Source organism: Physeter macrocephalus, unplaced genomic scaffold (assembly GCF_002837175.3).
Source record: "Physeter macrocephalus isolate SW-GA unplaced genomic scaffold, ASM283717v5 random_299, whole genome shotgun sequence".
Classification (NCBI taxonomy): domain Eukaryota; kingdom Metazoa; phylum Chordata; class Mammalia; order Artiodactyla; family Physeteridae; genus Physeter; species Physeter macrocephalus.
The window spans coordinates 21303-44663 of record NW_021145565.1 but is presented as its reverse complement, the minus strand read 5'-3'; the positions used below and the strand labels follow the sequence as shown (position 1 = coordinate 44663).

Sequence of the window (23361 nt, the reverse complement as noted above, 5' to 3'; positions counted from 1 at the left end):
GTGGCGCAGTGGTTGGGAGTCCGCCTGCCGATGCAGGGGACGCAGGTTCGTGCCCCGGTCCGGGAGGATCCCTCATGTCGCGGCGCGGCTGGGCCCGTGGGCCATGGCCGCTGGGCCTGCGCGTCCGGAGCCTGTGCTCCGTACCGGGAGAGGCCACAACAGTGAGAGGCCCGCGTGCCGCCAAAAAAAAAAAAAGAGTAGCTGAGTCAATGTACGTGATAGCGCCTGGCACAGAGTAAGTACTAGTGATTACCTCTAGCTACCGTGCTCAGGGCCAGCCCTGCATAAAACCCTCTGTGGCTCCCCACTACCCTTGGAACATAGCCCACAGGCTTAGCTGTGGTGTTTGAGGCCCTGCTTGGCTTGACACCTGCTCATTCTTGGTCTTATCCCTCTCTCCTGCCCCTCTGTTGAACCAGTGGGGAATCCCTAAACATGCTGCTCTTTCTTACCTTAGGGCTTTCCCTCTGCCTGGAACCTGGCATCAGCTCAAGCATCACCCTCTCCTTGAAGCCTTCCCTGGTACCCTGGTCAGGTGAGGTGCCTCCTCCAGGCTCCCAAGCTGCCTGTGTTTCCACCATCGATGTGCTAATGACCCTGTACTGTCTGTTTGACCTACTTGATTGAGCCATGAAGCCAGGCAAGGGTCCTGCCTGTCCTGTTCTCGTGGTATCTACAGAGCCTCCAACAGTGGCTGGCCCACAGCAGGTGCTAAATAAATTGTAGGTGAATGAATGCATGAGCAAACACATGAATGGTCAACGCATCGGCACCACAGAGCCCCTCTGTTCCTGCTGGATGGCAAGGCGTGGTGCTCAGAAATGGGCTGGGAATGATGGGTGGGGGTGCCACACGGAGAGTCAGGCCTGGGAGGAGCCTGGTGCTGTGAAAGTCATAGATCTCAGGGCTGGGCGGAGGGCAAGGACCAAGAGGGGTCTCTCTAGCAGGTGGCCCCGCCAGTGTCCACCCCCGGGGGCTGGGCCGCACTTACCCGGTGTCCCTTTGCTCCCCTCATGCCCAGCGGGCCTCGAGATCCTGGAGGACCCTGTGGGGAGGAGAAAGAGAATGTTGAAACCCCATTTTAGGGAGCAAGTACAACACCGAAGACTAGGCCTGCAGCCTCAAACAGGCGCTGTTCAGGAGCGGCCACTCCCGAGCCCGGCAGCTCCAGATGGAAGGACTTGGCTAGTGGGAAGATCTGTCCCCCAGGAGAAGCAGCGGACGTGCTGCCACCTTGAGCAGGAGTCAGCGCCTGGGAATCTGGCAGCAGGGAGAAGGCATCCTGGTTGGATAAGCCACTTCCTTCTTTATCTCAAAATCAACAACCGGAAGCTATGAGGACATTCCTGACCCAAATCTCCTCCAACTCCCACCTCCCCTTTTCTCTCTCCATCAGCAAGGAGAATATGGGGTCCCAAGTTCTGTCCCCCACCCTGACCTTGAATATTACCTGGAAGCATCCAGAAGGCTCTGACCAGGGCAGAAAGAGCCAGGGAGGGTAACAGGGAGCCCTGAAGTGAGGGAGGGGGGCAGGAAGCATGTGTGGAGGGGGAGGGGAGGAGGGGGAGAGGCTGGGCGGAGCAGTCGGGGTTGGGGGAGGCAAAGAGAAGGGAGCAGGGCCTGGCCCAGGGAAGACGGCCGCCAGGGTTATCTCGGTTCGATGAAGGAATGACAGGAAGAGACAGGGAGGGAGGGAAAGAAAAAACAGGGCTGGTTTTGTTCTTTGAATTCCCAGCACCTGGCCCAGGGCGGGCCAATGACAGGGATTAAGGGAAGGACTGAAGAGGACAGAGGATAGGAAGGGAGAGAAAGAAGGTGAAGAGAGGAAGCAGCCCGCCTCGCTGCCTGGTTTCTCTCCCCAGGTTCCAGCCCCAGCTACACACGTCAAGCTGCGTCTTAGCCGCATGGTTGGCCAAGGACCCCTCTAACAGCTGCAGGAGCCTCCCAGCTCCGTGGGATTCTCAGACTGGGCGTGCTCCTTTTACAAGAAAAGACGGGCCTCATCCCCCCACTCCGAATACCAGGGAGAGGCCCAGCTCAGTTTGGGGCCTCAGGAAAAACTGCTCTTTCTGCTCCTATTTCTCTCTTCCCAGGGCCTCAGGGGGCACAGACCTTTCAACTGCTAAAGGGCTGATGTGAGGTGCTGGGTCCCAACCTGATCCCTTGTCAGCAGAGCAAGCAGGGTGTGGACCCGGGCTTGGCCCCCTAAAAAGACAGATCTGACTCCCGGGTGAGGGAGAACATGAAGACTGGGTGAGAATGGACCATTTCATAGAGGGATCTCAGACTGCAGAAGGCATGTGATGCGTCACTGGGAAATTTCAGGAGCCAAGTCTCAACTCAGAGGCAGTAGAGTAGAGTGCTTAAAAGAGCACACTGTTCCACCAGAGAACTAGGTTCAAACCCTGACTCTGCCACCTACTAATTCTGTGACCTTTGGCAAGTGACTTAAACTCTTTGGGCCTCAGTTTCATCATCTATAAAATGGGTATAAGAAGAGTCCCTGACTCCTAGAGTTGCTAGGAAGATGAAATGACCTGGAAGGTCCTCAGTAAAGGGTTGCTGTCAGCTCTCTCAAAGGGAGAGGAGGTCAGAAACTGGTGGTCCCAGGACCTGACTGTTCCCCCTCCAAATAATGGAGATAATAACCTTGGCTCACCTCAGTGGACTGTAGGAGAACACGGATGTTAAAGTGATTGGAAAAGTGGAAAATGCCAATCAGACGTGAACGGTATCATCAGAAATGTCACTTTCATAGTAACAGTCTTACTAATAATAGTGGTAATTATCATATCTAACAAATAGTGATAGTAATTATTATTGTTACCATTCATTAAGCGCTTAGTATATGCAGGCAGTTTGCTAAGCATTGCATCATGCACGGTATCATTTATTTCTCACAGCAATCTCATAATGAAGGTGGTATTATGCTGACTCAGATGGGGAAACTGAGGCTCAGAGACGCTATAAATGTTGCCAACAATCACACAGCTAGTAAAGGGGGAGCCAGAATTTGACTCACATGTGTCTGATTCTGAGGCTTTCTGGACCTCCATGCTATCCTGCTTCCCCAGTGGCACTGGGGGCAGCTGGCTGTCCGAAAGGAGCCCCAAGAGATCCAAGGGACCAGCCCCACACTGCAACAGAGGAGGGTCAGTGGCAACCTTGGTACTGAAAACGGCAGCTCACTGTTTGATTTCACTGAGTCGGAGCCAAACCATTGAACAGATGGAAGCACTGAGGAAATGGAATGGGGAGGAGGTTGGACACGGGAGGAAGAAAGCCTAGAGGGAGGCTCAGGGAGGCCGAGGTCCAGGGGCACAGCTAGAATTGGATGATAGACCCCTAGCATCCTTGTTCTCTGGCTTCGGCCCTACCCTGGGCACCTAGCACTGTCTGGCACGTAGTAGGTGCTCAGTAAAAGTCTGTTAATGAGTGAGAGGACTAGACAGTGAGAATCTTAAGAGCAGGATCTATTTTGTATCATTTTTGCAACTCCAGGACTGAGCATGGGCACAGGACACGGCAGGTGCACAGAAAAGTTTGGGAACTGAGTTGGCCTTGCTTCCCTAAGTGGCTCAGAGAGGGCTTCCCTGGTGGAGCAGTGGTTAAGAATCCGCCTGCCAATGCAGTGGACATGGGTTCGAGCCCTGGTCTGGGAAGATTCCCACATGCCGCGGAGCAACTAAGCCCGTGCGCCACAACTACTGAGCCTGTGCTCTAGAGCCCGTGAGCCACAACTACTGAGCCCGCGTGCCACAACTACTGAAGCCCATGCGCCTAGGGCCTGTGCTCTGCAACAAGAGAAGCCACCGCAATGAGAAGCCCATGCACTGCGATGAAGAGTAGCCCCCGCTCGCTGCAACTAGAGAAAAGCCCTCGCGCAGCAATGAAGACCCAACGCAGCCAAAAAGAAATAAAACTTAAAAAGAAAAAAAAAAGTGGCTCAGAGAACTGGTGTGGGCGCACTTCCCTTGGATTCAAACCATCGAAGGCTCCCGTTCCCTCCTTCCTCAGACCCCAGGGAGCCCCTCAGTCTAGCCTGTGAAGGCACCTGAACTCATCACCCTCCAGGCTTGCCCCAGGATCCTGCCTGTGTCGGTCCCCCTCCCACCATACCCTTCCCACCTGCCTGAAGCCCACCCCCCCATCCCCTCGCCCCTGAGTGGGCTCCCAGCCTTGAGTCTCAGCCTTGGTCGAAGTGAGTGCCCTGCCCCAATTCCCTCCGTCCTCCACCAGCAGAGGTGGAGGGACCAGAAGCTTCATATGCTTAGGGTGAGAGCCCCTGAATCTGGGTGCTCCTGGCCACACCCTCCCCCCAGCCCCTCGCCTCTCCCACCTCCCCGCCTTGGGATCCTCAGGAATATCCCTGGTGCCTCAGTCATCATGAGAAGCCCAGGACCCCTGTATCCTTGGCCCTTCATTTCCCAATTCCTTCCCTGCTTTCTTCCCTGCATTCTCTTATTTACTGGCTTCTCTCTCCGCCACACCAGAATACGAGCTCCTAAAGGGCAGGGACAGCTTTCTGCCTTGTTGACGGCAGCTCCTGGAGTGGCACATGTGACACAGTATTTACACTGAGTGAATGAACAAAGCAAAAGAGGTGCCAATGACCATGATACTCCCTTGCAATGACCATCCCTGTGTAATGAACATTAGCTGCCTGGTTTCGTTTCACCCATGCAAGCACACTATCATGACCATGCTTATTTCATCTATTTTTCATATGAGCAAAATTCAGGTGCAGAGAAGTTCAATGATCTGCCCTGACAGTACAGCCGGGGAGTGGGGGAGCTGGGATTCCCGGTCTGTCTGACTTTGAGACCTGGACTCCTCACCATGACTCGACAGTGGGTTTGAGCTCAGGGAATATGAGGGCTTTGTTTACCGCAGGTCCAGGCTCTCCGGGGGTCCCAACACCACCTGGAGTTCCAGGATGACCCTACCAAGAAAGAGATGAAAAAGAAGGAGTCAGCTCTGGAAGGTCCCTCTTCCTCCTGCAGTACTGCCTGGGCCGCGGCTCAACCCCAGCCCAGGGCCTCCTGGAAGGGAAAGGAGCCGGTCATCGTGAACGCCTTGGGTACGCGGACGCAGGCAGAGGAGAGCAGAGCTGTCACCGCAGCTGTGACAGGAGAGGGCAAGGGCATGCAGACTTGCTCTTACCATCGACCCCTTGGGTCCGGGCGCTCCTGGGGGTCCCATCATGCCCCGGTCACCCTGTGATGGAGACAGCAATTCAGGGAGGTCACGGCAGTGGGGTGGCTCTATGGGGGGAGGGTGCAGAGGGCACTCCAGAGACTAGATAGGTGCAGGGACTTGTCCAGGGTCTATAGCCACATCAGCCAGTGTCGTGACGGGGCAGGGGGGAGTCCTGGGATTTCCGTCAGCAGAAGCCAAGAACCCCAGCAAGTCCTAGGAGGCCTCAGCATCCACTGCGGTATGCCACACGGTGGGCTTCCCTTGAGCAGGGATGGTCCAGATCAAGGATGTGCTAAACACGTCATCCCCTTTGATCCTGGCCCACGTTATGTGGTCCTCATTAGGCCTGGCATCCCCTGGGCTGGGCTTGCTAAGGCAGAGATGTCAATATAAGGCATTTCTTTTATTCTCCCCACCCTCTCTGCTCCAACCCAGATGAGATGCTGGACAATCAGAGACGCAACTTAGTCTCTCTTGACCAATCCAGACAGATCGGGCAGAGATGGCAGGTGTAGCAGACAGCGTTATGGCCGGAAGGCAGTGGCTCTGGGTTTGGATCCTGGCTCTATTTGTGTGAAGCCCTCTTTCTTGTATCCGCACAGCCAGCAAACATTTCTTGAGCATCTACTATGTGCCTGGCATGATATGCTAGACCCTGAAGACACGATGGTGGGTAGAAACAGACAGACCTTGCTCACACGGAGTGAGACAGAGTGTTACGAGGAGACTGACACAAATCACCAAAACAGATGCGAACTGCGGTAAGTGAAGTGAGGGAGTGGGTCTTGGTGCTAAGGTGTTTCACTAGGGGATTTGACCCCCCGAGTGCAGGGGGGTGGTGGGGAAGGCTTCCCTCAGAACGCTGAAGGATAACTGAGAGTCATCTAGGCAAAGATGGGGGATGGGAAGAGTGTACCTGGCCAAGGGAACGGCATGGGTAATGGTTTGCAGGTGAGGAGAGACATGGAACATTCGAGCAACAGAAGAAGGCCAGAGATGGCTTTGATATTGCACTGAAGATATCAAAGATGTTACCATGGAGGCAACAGGGTGAAGGTTACACAGGACCTTTCTATGCTATTTTTTGCAACTTCCTGTGAATATAATTACTTCAAAAAAATGTTAAATGTAAAAAAATAAGAGGAAAAATGTAAAAAAATAAGAGGAAAAAGAGAAGGAGGAGGAGGAGAAGGTGACCAGAAGGTCTGGGACACAGGGAATGATAAGAGGGAGGCACGGGATGAGCCTGGAACGCTAGGTGGGGCCAGATTAGGACCTCAGTCTTTCCATCTATCCAATGGGAATAATATCAACTCCCGTAGGTCGCCTTCCTGGGGAATCAGATAAGCCTTCCCCTCAAGGGCCCATGGGAAATGGGAAGCCACAGCTATGGGCTGGGAGCCAACATGGGGCAAAGTGTGGCCATGGAAGCTGAATGTGGTTCAAATCCCAGCTCTGCCACTTCCTATCTGGGTCACCTTGAGCAAGTCACCTCCCCTATTGGAGCCTTGGTTATCTGATCTGTGAAACAAAGCTGCTGGCATTAACAAGGCAAGCTAAAGAACTGGGCTCCTTTTTTGAAAGATGACTCTTTGCCTCCTTCTGTTGCCAGCCCCACACAGTGCCAGAGCGCGGCTGTGAGCGGCCCAGACCACGTAGACGGCTGTCACACAGACATCTAACTGTGTTTGAGGATGCTGGCAGGAGGGCACGGCGGAAGCCCCAGGGGATGCTGGGACATGGAACAATGGCTCTTTGAGGGTCTGGAAGGCCAGGGAAGCGAGGAGAGGCCAGGGAGGGAGGTCTGACACCCCCAGGGCAACTGGCCCCTTCACCTTTTAAAAATTTCAAAACACAAGCTCTATTTGCTTAGATATTCCCGCCAGCATGACTTACCTTTTCTCCCATGATTCCTGGCTCCCCGACCAGACCAATGAATCCCAGAAGTCCCTATAAGAAATGTGTATAAAAGCAAGAGAAAGAAGGAAGCAACGTGAATTCAGAGATGTGCTGAGTTTCACAGGCAACTCTCCCACATCTCTCTTCCACTGGAGCTGTCTCCCCCGGCTGTGCCGGGTAATCCAGCCGGCGTGGGGCTGCCACCGAGGAGAGAGCTGCCTCTCTTTGGGCACTGTCCTGACTTCCTTCACTCCACCAGATGGTTCTGATTTTGGAGCCAAGCTGTAGGGCTGCTGCCAGCATCCCTGGGAGAGCCACACATTCTTCCCGAGCCAGAAGCTGGGAGGCAGCCACCTTTGGGGAGGGGGTGGGATAGGGGAGTTGGGGGGCGGGGCAGGGGAAGGTCCTCCAGCAGTGCTGGGAAGAGGCCTGCCTGTGAGAAATCTGTCCCCATCTTTCGGGGCTCTGGGGCTGTTTCAAAGAGAGAAACAAACCTGTTGGCGGGCATAGAAACACCCTAAGAGCCCTTGCCAAAAAGACCTGATTGAAATCTGGGAAGTGAAGGCCTTTTTACTGTCTTGTGAAAGGCTTCCTCTCCTTTCTGAAAGAGCACACACACACACGCACACGCACACACACACGCACACTGTGGTTCCTGTTGCTCTTTTTAACTCCACTGGGTGATAACTGGCCTCTGTGTTCCAGAATTCTTCTAGGTGGCTGCACTGCCGCCAGGAGCAGGTGAAGGGCTTAGTTAGAGGTGTAACCCAGGAAGGCAGGCAATTCCCAGCCCAGACCCCACTCTCTTCTCTGCTAAGGAAAATTCCAGCAGACGGGGGTCTAGTGTGGTTCAGGGGTGCAAAAGTGGCTTTGGAAGAGCCCAGGTTTGTAGCCAAGAGTTTCTGGGAGAATTCGGGAAGGCTGAGGGATAAGTGGATTTGCCCCATAAAACCTGCTCCCTGTCCCCACACTGTATCCAGAAAGAAATGAGACCTTGAACCTGATCAGAAACAGATCCGAAGTCGTACACTCAGGCAGTGAAGCTGGCCCACCTGCCAGGCAACTAGAGTGAAGAAAAAGCATCCAGTTCCAAAGGGTCAGCTCTGCAGGGCTCAGAGACAGTTTTAAAGTGGCAGCTCAGACCAGGACTGTGTGTGTCTCGTGGCTGCAGCCTAGGATTCAGCTCTGATCTGTGTGGCTCCAAAGCCCGTGCACCTGTCAGTCACTCCAACACGTGTGGCCATGAGCAGGGCACAGATCTCCAACACCATCACCGTACATGGGGGCCTAGTTCCCTGAGTTCACAGTCCCTTCAGGGTTGAAGTATGAGGTGAGAGGGGTGAGGTTCAAGGTATGAGATCATGGATAATAAGTCACAGAAAATAGCCAAGTATCCCTCCCATCCTATTCTAATTTATTTTAAAAGGGCACGGGGTTAAGACAGAGGCCCGAGCTCCCCACCAGGGAGCAGGCAGACATTTAGAGGATGCTGAGAAAAGGGAATAAAAACTGCTCTGTTAAGAAGCCCCTGCCCAACTGGCCCAGAGAAACAGAAATTTCATAGCTTCTTTAAATTTATGAGTTGTTGGGTCCTGGAAGGCAGGCAGGTCATAAACTTCATTGAAGAAGCCAAATGGGTTCCTAATGAATAAGGGCCATACAGCCCTTATTCCCAGGACACCCGCATCCCAGGACACCCTGTCCCCACTGGGGCACTGTCCCGGAACATCCTGGCACCCTGTCCCGTGGGTGGAGCTGAGGCTGGTCCAGGGAAGCTCGCCCCCGAGGCCCAGGGCTTCCACCTGGCGGGGCTGGTGGAGAAGCAGCTCTGACAGCTGTGGGCACAGTTGGCTCTTCTCAGCTGGCAAGAGGGCATGCGGGGGGAGGCAACATTGTCACCTGCAGTGGGCACGGCACAGACGGGATCTGAGTCCCCGGTTTGGGGGAGGAGGCTGGCCCGGTCCTTATGCAGTCTACAGATAAAGGCCTGTGGTCGACTATGGGGGTTTTTCTCCCTCCCTCCCTGCTCTCCTATGACTCTCTCCTGGGTGCTGGGGATGCAACTGGGAACAAGACAGTGGTGGGTCCTCTGCTGGACTAGACATCTCAGGGTTAGGTGTTTAGAGGCCCGGTTTCCCCCTGGACAGAGCTTCTTAAAGGCAACGCTCATGCCTTGTCATTATCTTTGTGCACCCAGCACCTGGGACAGGGCCCGGCAGGCTGGCTGCACTCTAACTAGCTGTTGGAAAACTGCAAGAGCTCAGGTCAAGGGTTTTCTAGACTCTTCGGGGCAGGTCACGGGAATCCAGCAGGCCTGAGTGTCAACTTGGGATCTGACGGTTATGTTACCGCCTGGGAGATCTCGGGCAAATTACTTAACTTCTCAGAGCCTTGGTCTCCTCATTTGCAAAACGGGGCCAATACTACCGACTGTCATAGGGTTGCTGGAGGAACTGCCGGGGATGGTACGGAAAGTGTCTGGCACAGAGCCTGGCACCTAACAGGTACCCGATAAATGCAGAGGACACTGTGGTTATAAGGAGGTCCTTATACTCTTTCCTGGGGATCCTCTGATTCTGCCATGAACAGGAAATGCCTGCTCCTTCCCACCTCGGGAGGGGGCCGAGGGAACAGCAGGCACGGCACCCCGCGTGCCTAACGGCAGCCACTGGGCTCCCGCCTCACGGCTCAGACAGGTCTCTCTTTCCTGCTCAGCCAGCCGGGCAGCTAGCTGAGGGCTCTAGTGAACAAGTGAGCCCGGTGCTGCCCAGGCCAGGTTCCCACTCCTCCTGCCCCAGCTTTGCCACCACCTTACTTGGTCATCTAAGTCAAGCCCATTCTCCTCCATGAATCCCAGCCTGCCAACATGGACCAGGATCCAGGGGTTCTTCACCTAGGGTCCCTGTAAGGCTCCACGGATGGATTTCGGGAGGCGGGGGGCGGGGGTGGTCCATAAACTTGAATGGGAAAAATGACAACTTTTATTTTCACCAACCTAGTTGAAATTTAGCAAATATGAGTGTAGGCAACTGTAATGGTCACAGATATTTACGTGTCACGTTACCGTCACTGCTGCAGAGAGTTCAAAATGTATCAATAAGGCTTGTCACCACTTCAAAACTGAGGTCGTGACCGGACCCGCCGTTAGATCTCGTTATTTAATGCAAGAATAAAGAAACAGATCTTTGAGGAGATCCCATTTTAACGTACTGTCATATTTGTATTTCAATATAATTGATTTCCTTTGTAGTCCTTTGTTTTGTATTTTATGCATTTAAAAGTTCTCTATGGCCTTCACCAGGCTGCCAAAAGGGGTCCAAGGCACAAAAAAGGTTAGGACCCCAGGAGAGAATGATTTCTAAGGACCCTTCGTGTCCTGCCATCTTAGGATTCCGAGTATCTATTTCCCGAGGGCCCTACCATGAGCGTAACTATGAAATTAAATTTGCTGAACGTATTGCCTGTTTTTTTCCAATGAGGAAATACATCCAGGCCACGGCCGCCCTTCCAAACTCCCAGGCTTCCCACAGAATGCACTCGAATAACACTGGAAAGGTTTCAAAAATCCAGTCCTCCCCCTGCTTTAGTTCCTTTCTTCCCCCCAACAGATGTTGCAGGCCTGGTGAGGAAGCTCTTCGTGCGTGTGACTCTCACGCCACTGACGGTGTTTCTCGGTGGAGACAAATTCTTCTGGGTCCCCAGCATCATTGCTCCTTCCAGCCTGAGGCAGCTCCTCACAGGGTTCAGAAGGTGGGGTCCTCCTCTAAAGGAGTGGAGAAGACTGCTACCTTCCAACCCGGCCTACAAGCCCAGAGGTGAAGCTTTCAGGAGGCACGGCGCTGCAGTGGGGGGGACTGAGGCCGGCCATCCACCCAGCAGCCTCCAGCACCGAGGGCCCTGGACCTCCTTCTCCATGACCACTTGTCACCTCCTCTCCTCTTCAGACCCTGACCTGACTTCCCAACTATCCAGACCCACTGGTTTGAATTTCATCTTCTTTATAATTTAGGGATGCCTGGACCAAGAGTCCCTGGCAAGTGGCTCTGCTTCTCTGGTCGTCAGCTTCTCCGTTAAATTGAGCACGCACAGCGACCGTGCAGGGCTCTTCCGCTTTTCACGTTCCGGGAGCAAAGTCACGTAATGTCTTTGGGCGAATGCCCCCAGAACATCTGCAGAATCAGGCCGTGGGGAGTGGCCGCTGTGACTGAGATTCATGGCTTTCTCATTCAGTGACCTCACCTCCCTCAGAGCCAGAGTCTGTCCGTGTCAATGAAAGGGGAAGTTGAGCGAACCTACCTCTCCAGCTGGGACGGGGGTGAATGAGGTGCGTGTGTGTGCTTCCCACAGTGTAAGCGCTCAGTAAAGGGAGCCGATATGCTCCAAGACGGTGGTGACTCACCTGCTCACCCACGGGCCCCGGCCGTCCAGGATTGCCTGGTTCTCCCTGCAGAGAAACAGAGGAGGGTCACTTGGCATGGGTGACAGGAGTCTAGACCTCCTGGGGGACACCCCAGTTGACTGGCCTTAGTCCCCACCGGTGGGGATGGACCAGGAAACTCAACTCCAGAGTCTGGCCTTGGAGACTCCAAACAAGTGGCAGGGCCAAGGGCTACTGGGACAGAACCTCTGGCCCCAGGGATGACCCCAGTCACCATTCCCTCGGAGTGGCCCTGGACAGATTACTCGGCACGAGATCTGTATCTCATTTGGGCCCTTCATCAACCCATTTTGTGGAGATAGAAACTGAAGCTCAGAGAGGTGAAGGGACCTTCTTGGGGTCACACAGTGAGCTGGAAGCAGGGCTAGAATTGGAACTTTGGTCTGACTGATGGAAAGCCCCATTCCAACTGCACCAGGCTGCCCCACCCCAGGATGAGCAGGGAACTGGGGAGCCAGGGCGCCTGAGTACTGGACCTAACCAGAGCTCTGCCACCAGAGCTCTGCCACCAGGACCCTTCGTGTCCTGCCATCTTAGAGCTCTGCCACCAGCTCACAAGTGACTTTGGTGGGTCTCGTCTCTGCTCTGGGCTCGGTGTCCCCAGCTACAAATACGGAAAATCAGACTCCTTTGTCTCCGAGGCCATTTCCAGCTCTCATACCAGGTGGCCATCCGCAGCCTCGTCTGCCGCTGGGACGGCTCCTGCTGCTTCTGCGGCCATAGCCACACTGGTGAGCAGACCCATGGGATAAATCCACCCAGGCTATGTCACTGCTCCCACTACAGAAAGACAGCTGGTGTCGGAGGCAGAAAGGCCGACACCTCAGAGGGCAGGACGTGGGCTTGGACCAGCCAGGAGTTTGGTTTACAAACGGACATGGCTCACCGTGGTCCCGGCTCGAGCCTCAGCCTCCAGCCCAACTCCTCCCCCAGACCTCACACTTGGGACCCCCAGAGGGGCCAGACAGACACAGACACGGGGGCCATTTCCCCTGAGGGGAGGGGACGTGGACAGCCTGGGTCCCCCAGCTCTGCCCTCACCCTCTGTGCGCTTGCCCAGCTGTAAACTTGGCCCAGTGACCCCTGCCCAGGACGGCTGGGGAAATCCAGCCTCCAAAGGGAGCGCCTGGAAAGGCATTAAGCTGCCCATGCGTTGGGGATCATACTCTCCTACTGGGGCCAGTTCTTTTTGGATAACTTTAAAAAAACTGTTAATAAATGAAATGCATGTTTATGGTACATGATGGGGAATATACAGAAGCCCAGAGAAGAAAATGGAAATCTCCTGTAATCCCACCACCCAGAGATAACCCCCGTCCACATTCCAGCCTTTGCTCTGAACCTTCGGGAACAAGTGTTAACCAGCCCCTGCCACGGGCTCATCCTGCACTCCTCCACTATGTGACCTGCTTCCTACACCCCCGCCATCGCCCCCCGCAATGCACAGGCATTTTCCCGTCTTGCAAAATCTTCCAGCACGCCATCTTTGGTGGTTGCATTGTACCCCATTACTTGAACGCTGCCCCACTGGGAGACACTGAGGTTCTGTCCATTTTTTCCTCTCCGTTAGCCATACATACTTTGTGATAAACGGGGACCATTTCCTCCCTTTTTCACAACAGGCCAGGGATTCAGGGGTCACCCTAGGGCCTCACAGGTTGGCTCCCCCTCTCTCCTCTCTTCCCCAGGCGTTCTCTCCTCCCCGCCCAGTCACTTCCAGGTCCCCTCACCTTCAAGCCATCCGGACCGGGCCTTCCAGGAAACCCCTTTCTGCCGGGTTGACCCTGCAACAGGGAGAGCTGAGTGAGAGAAGCCAGGAGGGGGCAGGGATGCAGAGCCCCTATGTCTCTAGGCTGCCAACTGTCCTTGGGGATGCAGGGAGGGTCTACAGCTGTGTGACCTTGGGAAGTCCCCCTTCCCCGGCTGGTCTTGTTTGCTAATGGGGATGATGAAACCTGCTTTCAAGGAGTGAGGAAAAGGAAGGGACTGGAACAGAAGATAAAGGACACAGGGGGAATGGAGAGTTTACACCAGTGGTCCTCAAAGTGTGGTCCGGGGCCCTCTGGGGGTCCCTGAGACCCTTTCACTGGAGTCAAAAATACTTTCATAAGAATATTAAGCTGTCATTTGCCCGTGTCACTCATTTTCATGAACGTAAGTGGAGTTTTCCAGCGGCTACACGACACGTGGTATCATCCACAGATGGAACGCAGAGGCAGACTGGAGAATCCAGCTGACTCCTATTAAGCCAGACGTTAAAGAGATTTGCAAAATATGTAAAACAATGCCACTCTTTTCATTAGATGATTTTGCTTTGGAAAATATAGCTATTTTTTTTTTTTAAAAACTATTTTTTGTTAACATGAAACGGGTTTGTTATTAATTTTGAATGAAATGATCCAAAGTTTCTCAGTTTTAAGTACTCATATCGATGTAACCCACACAAAGAAAAGCATTTTGGGTCCTCAATCATTTTTAAGCACGTAAAGAGGTCCTGAGACCAAAAAAATCCACAAACTGCCAATTTATGCAATCGCGACTGAAGGTGGGGCGGGACATACACCTTCTTTCTGGAAGGCCACTTGGAGCAGTGGAGAGAATGCAGAGTCAGTTTCCAGGCAGGGCATCCTCGCTTCCTGGCTATGAGATACTGGACTAAGCCCTTCGCTCTTTGAGCCTTGAGGGCTTTGAATGAAACTAAGAAAGGCACTGTCTCTCTCATGGGAGAATCCAATGAACGGAAATGGAAGTGCAAAGCACCAGCACACAGTAGGTGCGCAAGAACAGTTTCCTGCCCCTTGTCTCCCTCCTCTGGGGTCTGTCCTAGCTCCATCCCTGGGGGGGCCCAAGGCCCTCACTGACAACTTCTCTCCAGAGCACCACCCAGATGTTGCCCAGCTGCACACAGCTGGCTCAGCACTGACAAATCCCACCTCCTCCGAGCCAGCAACACTCACCTCCAAGCCAGGGGCCCCCGGTGGCCCCATGGGTCCCTCATCTCCCTAGAGTCGGGAGACACGAGAGAGGAACAAAAAGGAGAAAGTTAGCCCAGCGGTTGCCTTGGAGAACTTGACCTGCTAGGAGGGGAAGGGATGGGTACAGGAGAGCTCTCCTGGACCTAGAAATGGTGCACCTGGGCCCCCTGCCTAGCCCCACCCAGGGCAGAGGCCTAGAGGCCAGGCCACATGGGGGCTTCTGTGTGAATGGGGCTCCAGGTGCCCTGTGAATGTGGTTAGCCCGGGCTGGTGGTAGTGCTGGGCAGGAGAGTCAAACCCTATCATGTGCTATGGGAGTAGAGCCCAGACGGCAGCTCAAAGATACGGGCTCTACTCTGAGCTCTGCCATTTACTCGGTGAAAGAACTTACCCTCACTGTGCCTCAGTTTCCCCACCTGTAAAAGGGTGCAGGGCAGAGAGGATCATCCTAAACCCTGACGAGTAGCCTAAGTTGAGCTCCTGGAGGAGAGCCACGATGTCTCATTCTTTTCTGAAGCCATGCCCCCGACATCACTCAGGATGAGTGTGCCCAGGGTCTAGTGGGCGTGTGGTGCATGAAGGCTGGGAGGCGGGCACAGGAGAGGGAAGAGATGGAGGTCCGAACGAATGTGTGAGTGGACAGATGAATCAATGAAGACATGAGCAAGTGGCAGGCATATGAGTGGTAACGTGGTAACGTGAGTGTAGACGGAAGCACGGGGCTGGTGCCGTCTTTCCCTCCCACCCTCCCTCCCGATTCCCACCTGTGGAGACGCCTCAGGCCCTCCCACAGGCTCAGGCAGCCTCCAGACTGGCCCGTCTGGCATGCCGGACCCGGAACCAGCCTGAGAAGGGATCCATGTCAGCCAGATGCCTGCCTGTGGTCGTGGTGAGTCTGGGCCTCCTGCACCCTCACCCAGGGCTGTGTGTCACGGGGGACCTGCGGCCTGAGGCCAAGGTGTGCAGTGGAGGGCCTCGTGCACGGGAAAAACCTGGGACCAGCCCGTGAGGCATCCAACAGCCCTCCACCTGATGCTCCAACAGGCCCAGAGAACTTGTCCATCCCCTTCATCATGAATGAGTCAATAGCCCATCTTCACCCTGCCACTTACTAGCTGCACAAGTCTTGTCATTCTCTGGGGAGGCCGGAGGCAGCCCCCAGGAGCCCAGAAGTTATAGGGTCTATGCCATGGGCTTTGGGTGCAGCAGACCTGGGTTGGAATCTTAATGCTGCCTGCCATTAACCATGGGACCCGACGTAGTGTCTTTATTCCCCTGAGATTCAGGACCTCACTTGAGCTGACGATTCCTTCCCTCCCATATCAATACCCCAATAAACTGTGCTGCTGTGGGCAGGAGCAGGGCGGCTCTGAGAGAGAAAACCCCAGGGCTACTGGGCTGCCGTGGTGGGAGTGACCCGCCAGTCAGGCCGGGGCAGGGCTGTACAGGGTGAGCCGGAGGGCAAGCCTGAGGTGGCCCTGGGCCCTGTGTCTCCTGACTGAGGGGCCCTGGCCCTCATCTAAGGCCTCCAGGACCCAGGAGAGAGCAGGCTGGGAGCTGGGAGGGATGCGCAGGGGGCAGGGCCAGACGGTCTCACCTCTGGCCCCAGCTGCCCACGGGGTCCCGGCAGGCCTCGAGCTCCAGGCTTACCCTGGTGAGAAGGGAACAAAAAGGGGTCTCAGAGGCAGCACCTCCATCTCCATCACAGGCTGGCAAGACTCCTGCTGGCTTGGAAGCAGGCCCATGGTTTCCACAGAGCTGTCATCCTCATCAGCCGGAGCTCCCCTGGGCAGGGACTCACCTTCATGCCTTCTGGGCCGTTGTCCCCTGGGGGGCCAATGTCTCCAGGAAATCCCTGAACGGAAGCAGAGAGCAGAAGTCACCCGGGGGGACTATGAAGGGAAATGCTGAGACCACCACAGGTCTTAGAGGGGGACCGAACTGGTTTTCCCTCTCATCCTGCAGGGGATGTGACGCTGGGCAGTCGGTTATCGCAGTTCTAAACCACAGAATCAGCCCCTACGCTTCAGAGAGGTGCTGAGAAAATTAAGGAAGACAAGGCAGGAAGGTCTCAGCACAGGAACAAGCCCGTACAAGTTCGCCTAATCCAGACTTTCCCGAGTCCTAAGCCTGGGGCAGCCAGGGCCTCAGAGCCAGCCGTCCTCTGCTCTGAGAAGTGCCATCCTTTACTGCAGGGATCCTCTATGTTCTGGGTTTGTTGTGACTTTGAAAGGCTCGAAAAGGACTGATCTAGTAAGTCTCAGCTCATATCGGAAGCTGGAATTCCCACTGAGATTTACTAGATGGATGACTGTACAATGGAAGCTTCTTCCTGACACGGAGCAGAATCTCCTCCCTTCCCCAACAGAAAAGGCCTGCTCTTCTCTGTCCCTTCAACGGCTTCTAGTCAGGGGCCCAGGGCCCCTCAGTCTGGCTTCCTCCAACTGCCCAGCTTCCAATGCTGGTGATCACTGGGACACCCATGCTTCTCTGGGTGTGAACTGACCAGCACAGGCCAGTATAAGAACATCCCCTTCCTTGTTCTAGGTGTAATACCTCTGTTAATTCAGCCTAGAACCCCATTTGCTTTCAGGGCAGACCCACTACTCCCTCAGTTTTCTGCCAGCCAGAAACCAAAGCCTTCTTATATGAATCCCTGAGATCAGAATGCTCCCCCACTTCGCCTTTGTAAGTGGCTTTTTCTCCTTCCTCTTTTGAGCTTTTGGTAACTCCCATTAAATTCCAGCTCAAGCATTCTCTCACTCTTCTCATTAGCAAAGGCAAGAATGGTCCTGAATTTGGAGCTAACACACATGGAGCTAAAGCCCCATGTCTTTTTCTTCAAATTGAAAGACTCAGAGTCCCATTCTGCCCCGACTCACTGTGTGACCCCGGACAGGTTTCTAAGCCTCTCTGGGCCTCGGCTTCCTCACCTCTAAAATGGCGACCATAAAGTCATCTATCAGGGCTGTTCTGAGGCTTAAAGAGAATAAGGTGAGTGCAGCGCTTAGTTCAGTATTTGGTACCTGGTAAGCACTCAATAAAAATCTGCATTCCAAAGGGTTTTGGGTCCTGTGTCCTGGGAAAACAAAACAAGTCTGCCTGGGGTGGGCCTGTCTCCAGGGAGAACCTGAAGGTCAGGATCCTGATCAAATTCTAGCACTCACACAGATCGGACCCACTGATGAGTGAAAGAGCTAATTCACACGGGGGCTAGGGAGCTGGAGCTGCACCCACGGTCGGTCGCCGAAAAGAGGCAAAGACCCGGGAAGGCGCTGACATGCTCGTCAGCTTCTGTCTTCAGCTGACCCGAGCCATCTTCTGGATACTGAGTCCGCCAAACCAAACAGAACACAAAGATGGGGGAGGAAGACCGCACCCCTGTCTGTCCAGGGACCCAGGAGGGAGCCAAAGAGCAAATAAAGACCTTCTTTGCTACAAGTAGCAGGGTGACCCTGAGGAGGTCACTCGCCTGCTCTGTGACTCAGTTCCCTCATCTGTAAACGGTGGTAGCAATATCTCCCTCACTGGACGTGGTGACCATTCAACCAGTTCTCATCCCAAAGATACTATGCAGCCTCCTGGCATGAGGAGGTGCCTAATAAATGTGAGGCAGCAGGCTTTCCACCCTCACTGGTCAGACTGCTGGGAAACCTGGACTCTCAGAAAAGTCTTTTTCCACAGTGACCAGGGGAAGGAAACAGGTCCGTGGAAGAGAGGCCAAGTCCATTCGTCTAAAGATAGCACTGTGTCATGGCCAAAGTCAACAGAGTGGAAAGTAGAACTTGTAGCTTTCAGGAAACACTCTCTCATCCCTCCGGGCGATACCAGGAGTGATCTTTGGAAGGATCTGGAGAACCCGGCAGAACCAGACTTCTGTCTCTGAGACCTTACGAATGTGCAAGGCCCCAGGCCAGGGAGGTGTGTAGAGGTGGGGTGGCGGCTAGGGCTGACCTAGACCCCCTGAGACAGACAGTAGCCCTAGCACTGTCCACCCTGTTCTCCAGAGCTGGTCCCCGTACTGGGGTTTGGGGTGGGGTGGGGGGAGAGCAAAAGGGGCTCGACTAGCTGCCTCGCTCCTTTGTACATAAATGCCAGCTGATGAACGTTTAACATACCCGTGCTCATTATCACATGTATCAGAAACTCTCAGGTTCTACTGACTCAACTAGAGTTGTTATGTTAATTGCTTTATCCATCCTTCACTATTTCTCCTTCTCCATTCAAACACCAGAATTTTACACTTGTCCCCTGCTCCCCACCCCTGTGAGCCGTGAGCCCTGCACTTCTCCAGGGTGGCTGTGGGCAGTTAGAAAAGTTCCAGGGCTCAGAGGGGTTGGATGCCTCAAACCTCAGGGTAGAGAATGTGGGGAGCTCCCGTGAAGGGTCGAGGCAGTAGAGCTCAGAGGGTTTTCCTGATGTTTGTTTCTGGAAACTGTAAAGGCGGCTACGAAGCTGGGCAGGCTGTCTGAGGCCAGCTTCTGCGCCACTGCCTTTGAGAGCCTCTAGGGAAGCCGGGAGGCACAGAGGCAGAAAAGGAATTGCTATTCTCAGCCCCATCTCTCATCTGCTGTGTGACCACAGGCAAGTCTCTCCCTGTCTCTGAGCCTTGGTTTCCCAAGCACGACACCCAGTCCCAGTAGCAGCCAGACACAGAGAAATAGGGTATTGCATACCTCGGGTCCAGGGGGCCCAGGAAACCCAACGGATCCTTTGTCTCCAACTTTGCCCTATGGAAGAGAAGAGATTGTGGAGGAGGCAGGGCTAAGTGAGGGTCTACCTTCCCTGGATCCCCTGTATTAGCCCCCCGGCTGGGGGTGGTTGGAAAACTCAGGAGAATATGAGTGAAATCTGCCTAGATAACTGCAAGGAGCTACGGTTCAAACCCCATCTCCTACACTTGCTAGCCACAGGATCCAGGGCAAGTCACTTCACCTTGGAACCTCACTTTCCCCAACTGCAAAACGGGAGCAATAATAAGCCTCTAACTCCTGGGGTTGTTGGCAGACTTCAGAGAGGTATAGCACAGGAAGGATCTGATGCACAGTAACATTCAATAAATAAACGACACCCACTGCTATTATTAATAATGTTACTATTATTTACGAGACATTGGGAGCCCTGATTCTCACCAGAGGTCTGCCAGTGACTGATGCCTATCTATGACGCTGGGGGTACTCCTGCCCCTCTGGGCCTCAGTGTCCTCATCTGTAAAATGGGTGAATCTCCATTTCTGCTCTGCTCTATTCGCCTCCCAGAGCTGCTGCGAGAGGAAAGGAGATCCTGGATGTGAAAGCATCTCTGGCCACATTCCATGACCATGTGGAGAGTGTGAGGTTGGGGATCTCAGAGCAGAAGGTACTTACCACAGGCCCCGGCTTCCCCCGTGCGCCTGGGAGCCCTGGCAATCCCTGGCTCCCCTGAAAAAGATGCAGAGCAAACTGGGGTTAGTAAGGACCGGAAATGGCCAGATGAACGGCTGCTTGGTCATCCTTGCCGGCCTGAGGCTTGGAGAACATCCACTTTTAGGGGGAGGCTGAGCTCCCCAGTCCTTTTCCCTGCTTGCAAGTTCCAGCTCGGCAGCCCTATAGGCCGGGACCCGGGGATGCAAAGGTGAAACAGCAGCTCCTGTCCTCACCAGGTCATCCTGGAACCCGGGACCCTGGGCCTCCAAGCAAGCACTGAAGCGCCCTTAATGCCCGGGGAAGTCTGGAGCCTGGGGCCCAGCTGGAGAGGCAGCCGGGCCTGCGTGGCTCGCAACCTGGAGACACTGAGGCTGGGTCAGGACAGGCCAGCCAGGAGGGAGGGGAGAGGAAGAGGCAGAGCTGGCCAACATCTGGGTCTTGTTGACTGACTGGGTGAGGTCCAGATGTGGCCACATGGTGCCGGACACAGGCAAAGAGGAGCCGGCCTCGGCAGGCTGCCTGGGTTCCTCTGTCAGTCAGGCCAGCTGCTCACTCAGACGTGTCATAAATGTTCACCACTCTGTGCAGGACCCTAAGCTGAGCTCCTCCAGGCCAGCCGGGGGCCCCTATCCTAGGGAACCTGCTGTCTGGCAGGGGGCCGGGCACAAATAGCCGTCAACCGGGGGAGAAATGTGCTACCGCAGGTGACGGGCAGGGAATGAGAATGGCAGAGAAGAGAATGGCCACTTCCTGAGCAGGCAGAGAAAACGGCATCCACGCGGGGTTCTGCGGCGGGGCTGGGCCATGCACAGGCGGGACGGAGGGTGTGCCCGGCTAGGCAGCAGCGTGTGCAAACTTGAGGTGCAGCGGGCAGGTCAGTGGGGCTGGAGCACAGGGCTAGAAGGGCGAGGGGCAGGCAAGTGTCAGAGTGTCCTGTGCACTGGGGGTCCCGATGCCGGGGCAAGGAGCCAGGACATCACTCCTGGGGGCAGTAGGGAGCCATGGATGGGCTGTGAGCACAGAGCAGAGCTGGGCCCTCAGGGCAGTTTTGTGGCGGTGAGGAAGGCAGACTGGGAGGGAAGAGGCTGGGGCCTGGGAATAAGTCAGGAGGCCATTGTAAAGTCCAGGGAAGAGACAATGAGAGGGTAGACGGAGGATGGAGAAGACAGGATTGTGTGAAAGGAAGCCATCCTACAGGCGGGTCCTGGCCCTTGACAGGCTCTGGGAAGGAAGCCAGAGCCAGAGAAGGGCAGGGTAGGGGGCAGGGGGCGAATCTGCTGCAATTACCTTGTCTCCTTGGAATCCGGTATCTCCAGACACACCCGGAACCCCTTGTTCACCCTAAATACACACCAGCAAAGAAGGTTATGATGGAGACCACGGTGGGTTCTGGAAGTCTCCCCGACATCCAGACCCACCGGGAGGGTACAGCTCTGCTGAGGCTGTTCCCAGAGTCGATCTTCCCAGCAGCAGCCTTGTTAGAGAAAAGGGCAGCTCCCAGCCCTGCCCTGCGCTGGGTGGGGAAGGTCGGCCCTGGGGGGACAGAGCCAGCTTATGTGCAGGTCTGCCTGGGGTTGCTTAGGTGGCCGAACATTCCACTAACAGAAACTAAACTGCCCAAACTGTTCTCCTTGTCGGGAGAACAGACACTTGAGGGTCAAAGGAGCTGTGCCTTGATCTTTCAACCTCCTCCTCATCAACTGATGTACACAGAGGAGCGTGCAGACTGGACCGTGGCCCCGCACCACTGACGGTTCTGAGTGCTTGCATCTGTTGCTTGATATTTTTCACCATCAGGCTGTGAGCTGTCATTTCGTCCTTCCGTGGGAGTTTCTACGCCAGCAATCTGCTTCGGCCTACTGCTAATTAGATGCTTTTAATCAGCTATAGCACGAGAAACCGGAGCACCTGGCTAGTTAAGACTATGTGTAAACAGCGAGTAAACTGGTCTCGAGTTAGGTCTGGGTGTTTCTCTTCTAAGAAGACACACTGCGTGGGCTTGGTGACACTGCTTCTGGCTGTAGGGAGGCCTCTTCTAGTCCCTCCCTGTATCCAGCCACATCCTGGTAAATGAGCCGTTGCAGAACCAGATTGGGAGATGTTTCTCCTTGGAGCTGGAACTGTCACACAGCCCTCATCATTTCCAGCTTTCCATGTTGGTACATTGGCCCCAGGACTCAGAAAACATTCACAGCCCTGGGAGCAGTTGGAGGAATGGACAGAAAAACCCAGGAAGAATGGAGAATCTTAGAGAACTCATGTCGTGCAGCTAAGGCCATGATCCAGCAGAACTTCCTTGGCAGAACAAAAGCCAGAATTTTTTTTTAAATAAAAAAAATTTTTAACTGACTTTGGTTTTTCCAGTTTGGAAAATCTTGTACAATATCCCAGAATTTTAGGAACCAAGGAACATTTTTTTTTTAATGTCCAAAGGAGGAGTAAGATGGTTTAAAAAAAAAAAGTTTCAGAGGCACCTAAGAAATCAGGACAATGGATTTGGGGAAAGCTGGGCCTGGAGCAGGAGCCTGGGTTCCAGAATGTGCCACCGTGGTGGGGAGAGGGAGCCAGGTGGTTGTACGTGGGACTGAGGCCAGGCTGGGTCATGGACAATCTGGGATTCTGGGCAGGATGACCATGGAACACGAAGGGGTGGCTCCATCATCCCAGGGGAGGGCCAGGGGGTAGGGTGGGAGTGAAGAGGGGCTGATCAGAACCCTTCCCCCCGAAATATTAAGACCCTGCCCCAGCCAAAGGGGCAGAAAAGAGATTTCTTTTGCTTTTCTTATTTTTCTTTTTTTTTCAACGCTTAAGACTTATTTGATTTTCCTGAGATCTATGAGCAGGAAAATAATTTTCTCCTTTTTTTTTTTTTTTTTCCAGCTCTTTCACCTCTCTCAATGTCCCAGGCGCCACCGGTCAGCAAGCCAGCCGAGTTCTATGTAACACATTGATTGCCATGTTCCTGAAGAAACAGTGAGCTGGAGGCCAGCTCTGCAAAGGGCCTATAAAAAGCTCCCTGCCTACACTCCTATTTCCCCCACTTCCTTCCCCTCCTCCATGACTTCAACATTTCCAGAGTGCCCGATGACTCACACGGCAGGGTAAACAGGTAGCGGTGGGGAAGCCCCACCTCCAACAGAAAGCCCCTGCATGTCCAGAGGGAGGGCCGTGGAAGAGGGGGCTTAGCAAAGGCAGCAGGGCAGAGCCAGGGGGCAGCGCTGAGTCAGCAGGGCAGAGGGGCCTGCAGCTGGAGGCTTGGGCATGACGGGAGGAGGTGGGAGACGGGGAGACAGATGAGAAGACTGGGCTGAGCGCGGCACGGCCAGGTACCTAGGGGTGGGGGTGGGTGAGACAATCTGGGGCGCCCATTTCTGCCCAGCAGCTCTAACTTTCTGAGTCCAGGGTCTGGGCTGGCTGCAACAGATCACTGAGTTTCCTTCGATGC

General features: G+C 54.5%; 1 protein-coding gene across 1 annotated transcript in view; it reads right to left on the bottom strand.

Moving 5' to 3' along the window:
• Window positions 1-23361, bottom strand: part of LOC102983342 (collagen alpha-1(XXVII) chain) — a 70313-nt gene that overhangs the window by 25835 nt on the left and 21117 nt on the right. Inside the window, exons 8-19 of the mRNA XM_055082785.1 lie at window positions 21204-21257; window positions 19878-19931; window positions 19188-19241; window positions 16313-16366; window positions 16109-16162; window positions 14494-14538; window positions 13267-13320; window positions 11498-11542; window positions 7096-7149; window positions 5164-5217; window positions 4889-4942; window positions 992-1045 (exon numbers count right to left, since the gene is read on the bottom strand). Coding sequence (XP_054938760.1) covers window positions 992-1045; window positions 4889-4942; window positions 5164-5217; window positions 7096-7149; window positions 11498-11542; window positions 13267-13320; window positions 14494-14538; window positions 16109-16162; window positions 16313-16366; window positions 19188-19241; window positions 19878-19931; window positions 21204-21257 — 630 coding nt within the window. The remainder of the gene's footprint in view (window positions 1-991; window positions 1046-4888; window positions 4943-5163; window positions 5218-7095; window positions 7150-11497; window positions 11543-13266; window positions 13321-14493; window positions 14539-16108; window positions 16163-16312; window positions 16367-19187; window positions 19242-19877; window positions 19932-21203; window positions 21258-23361) is intronic.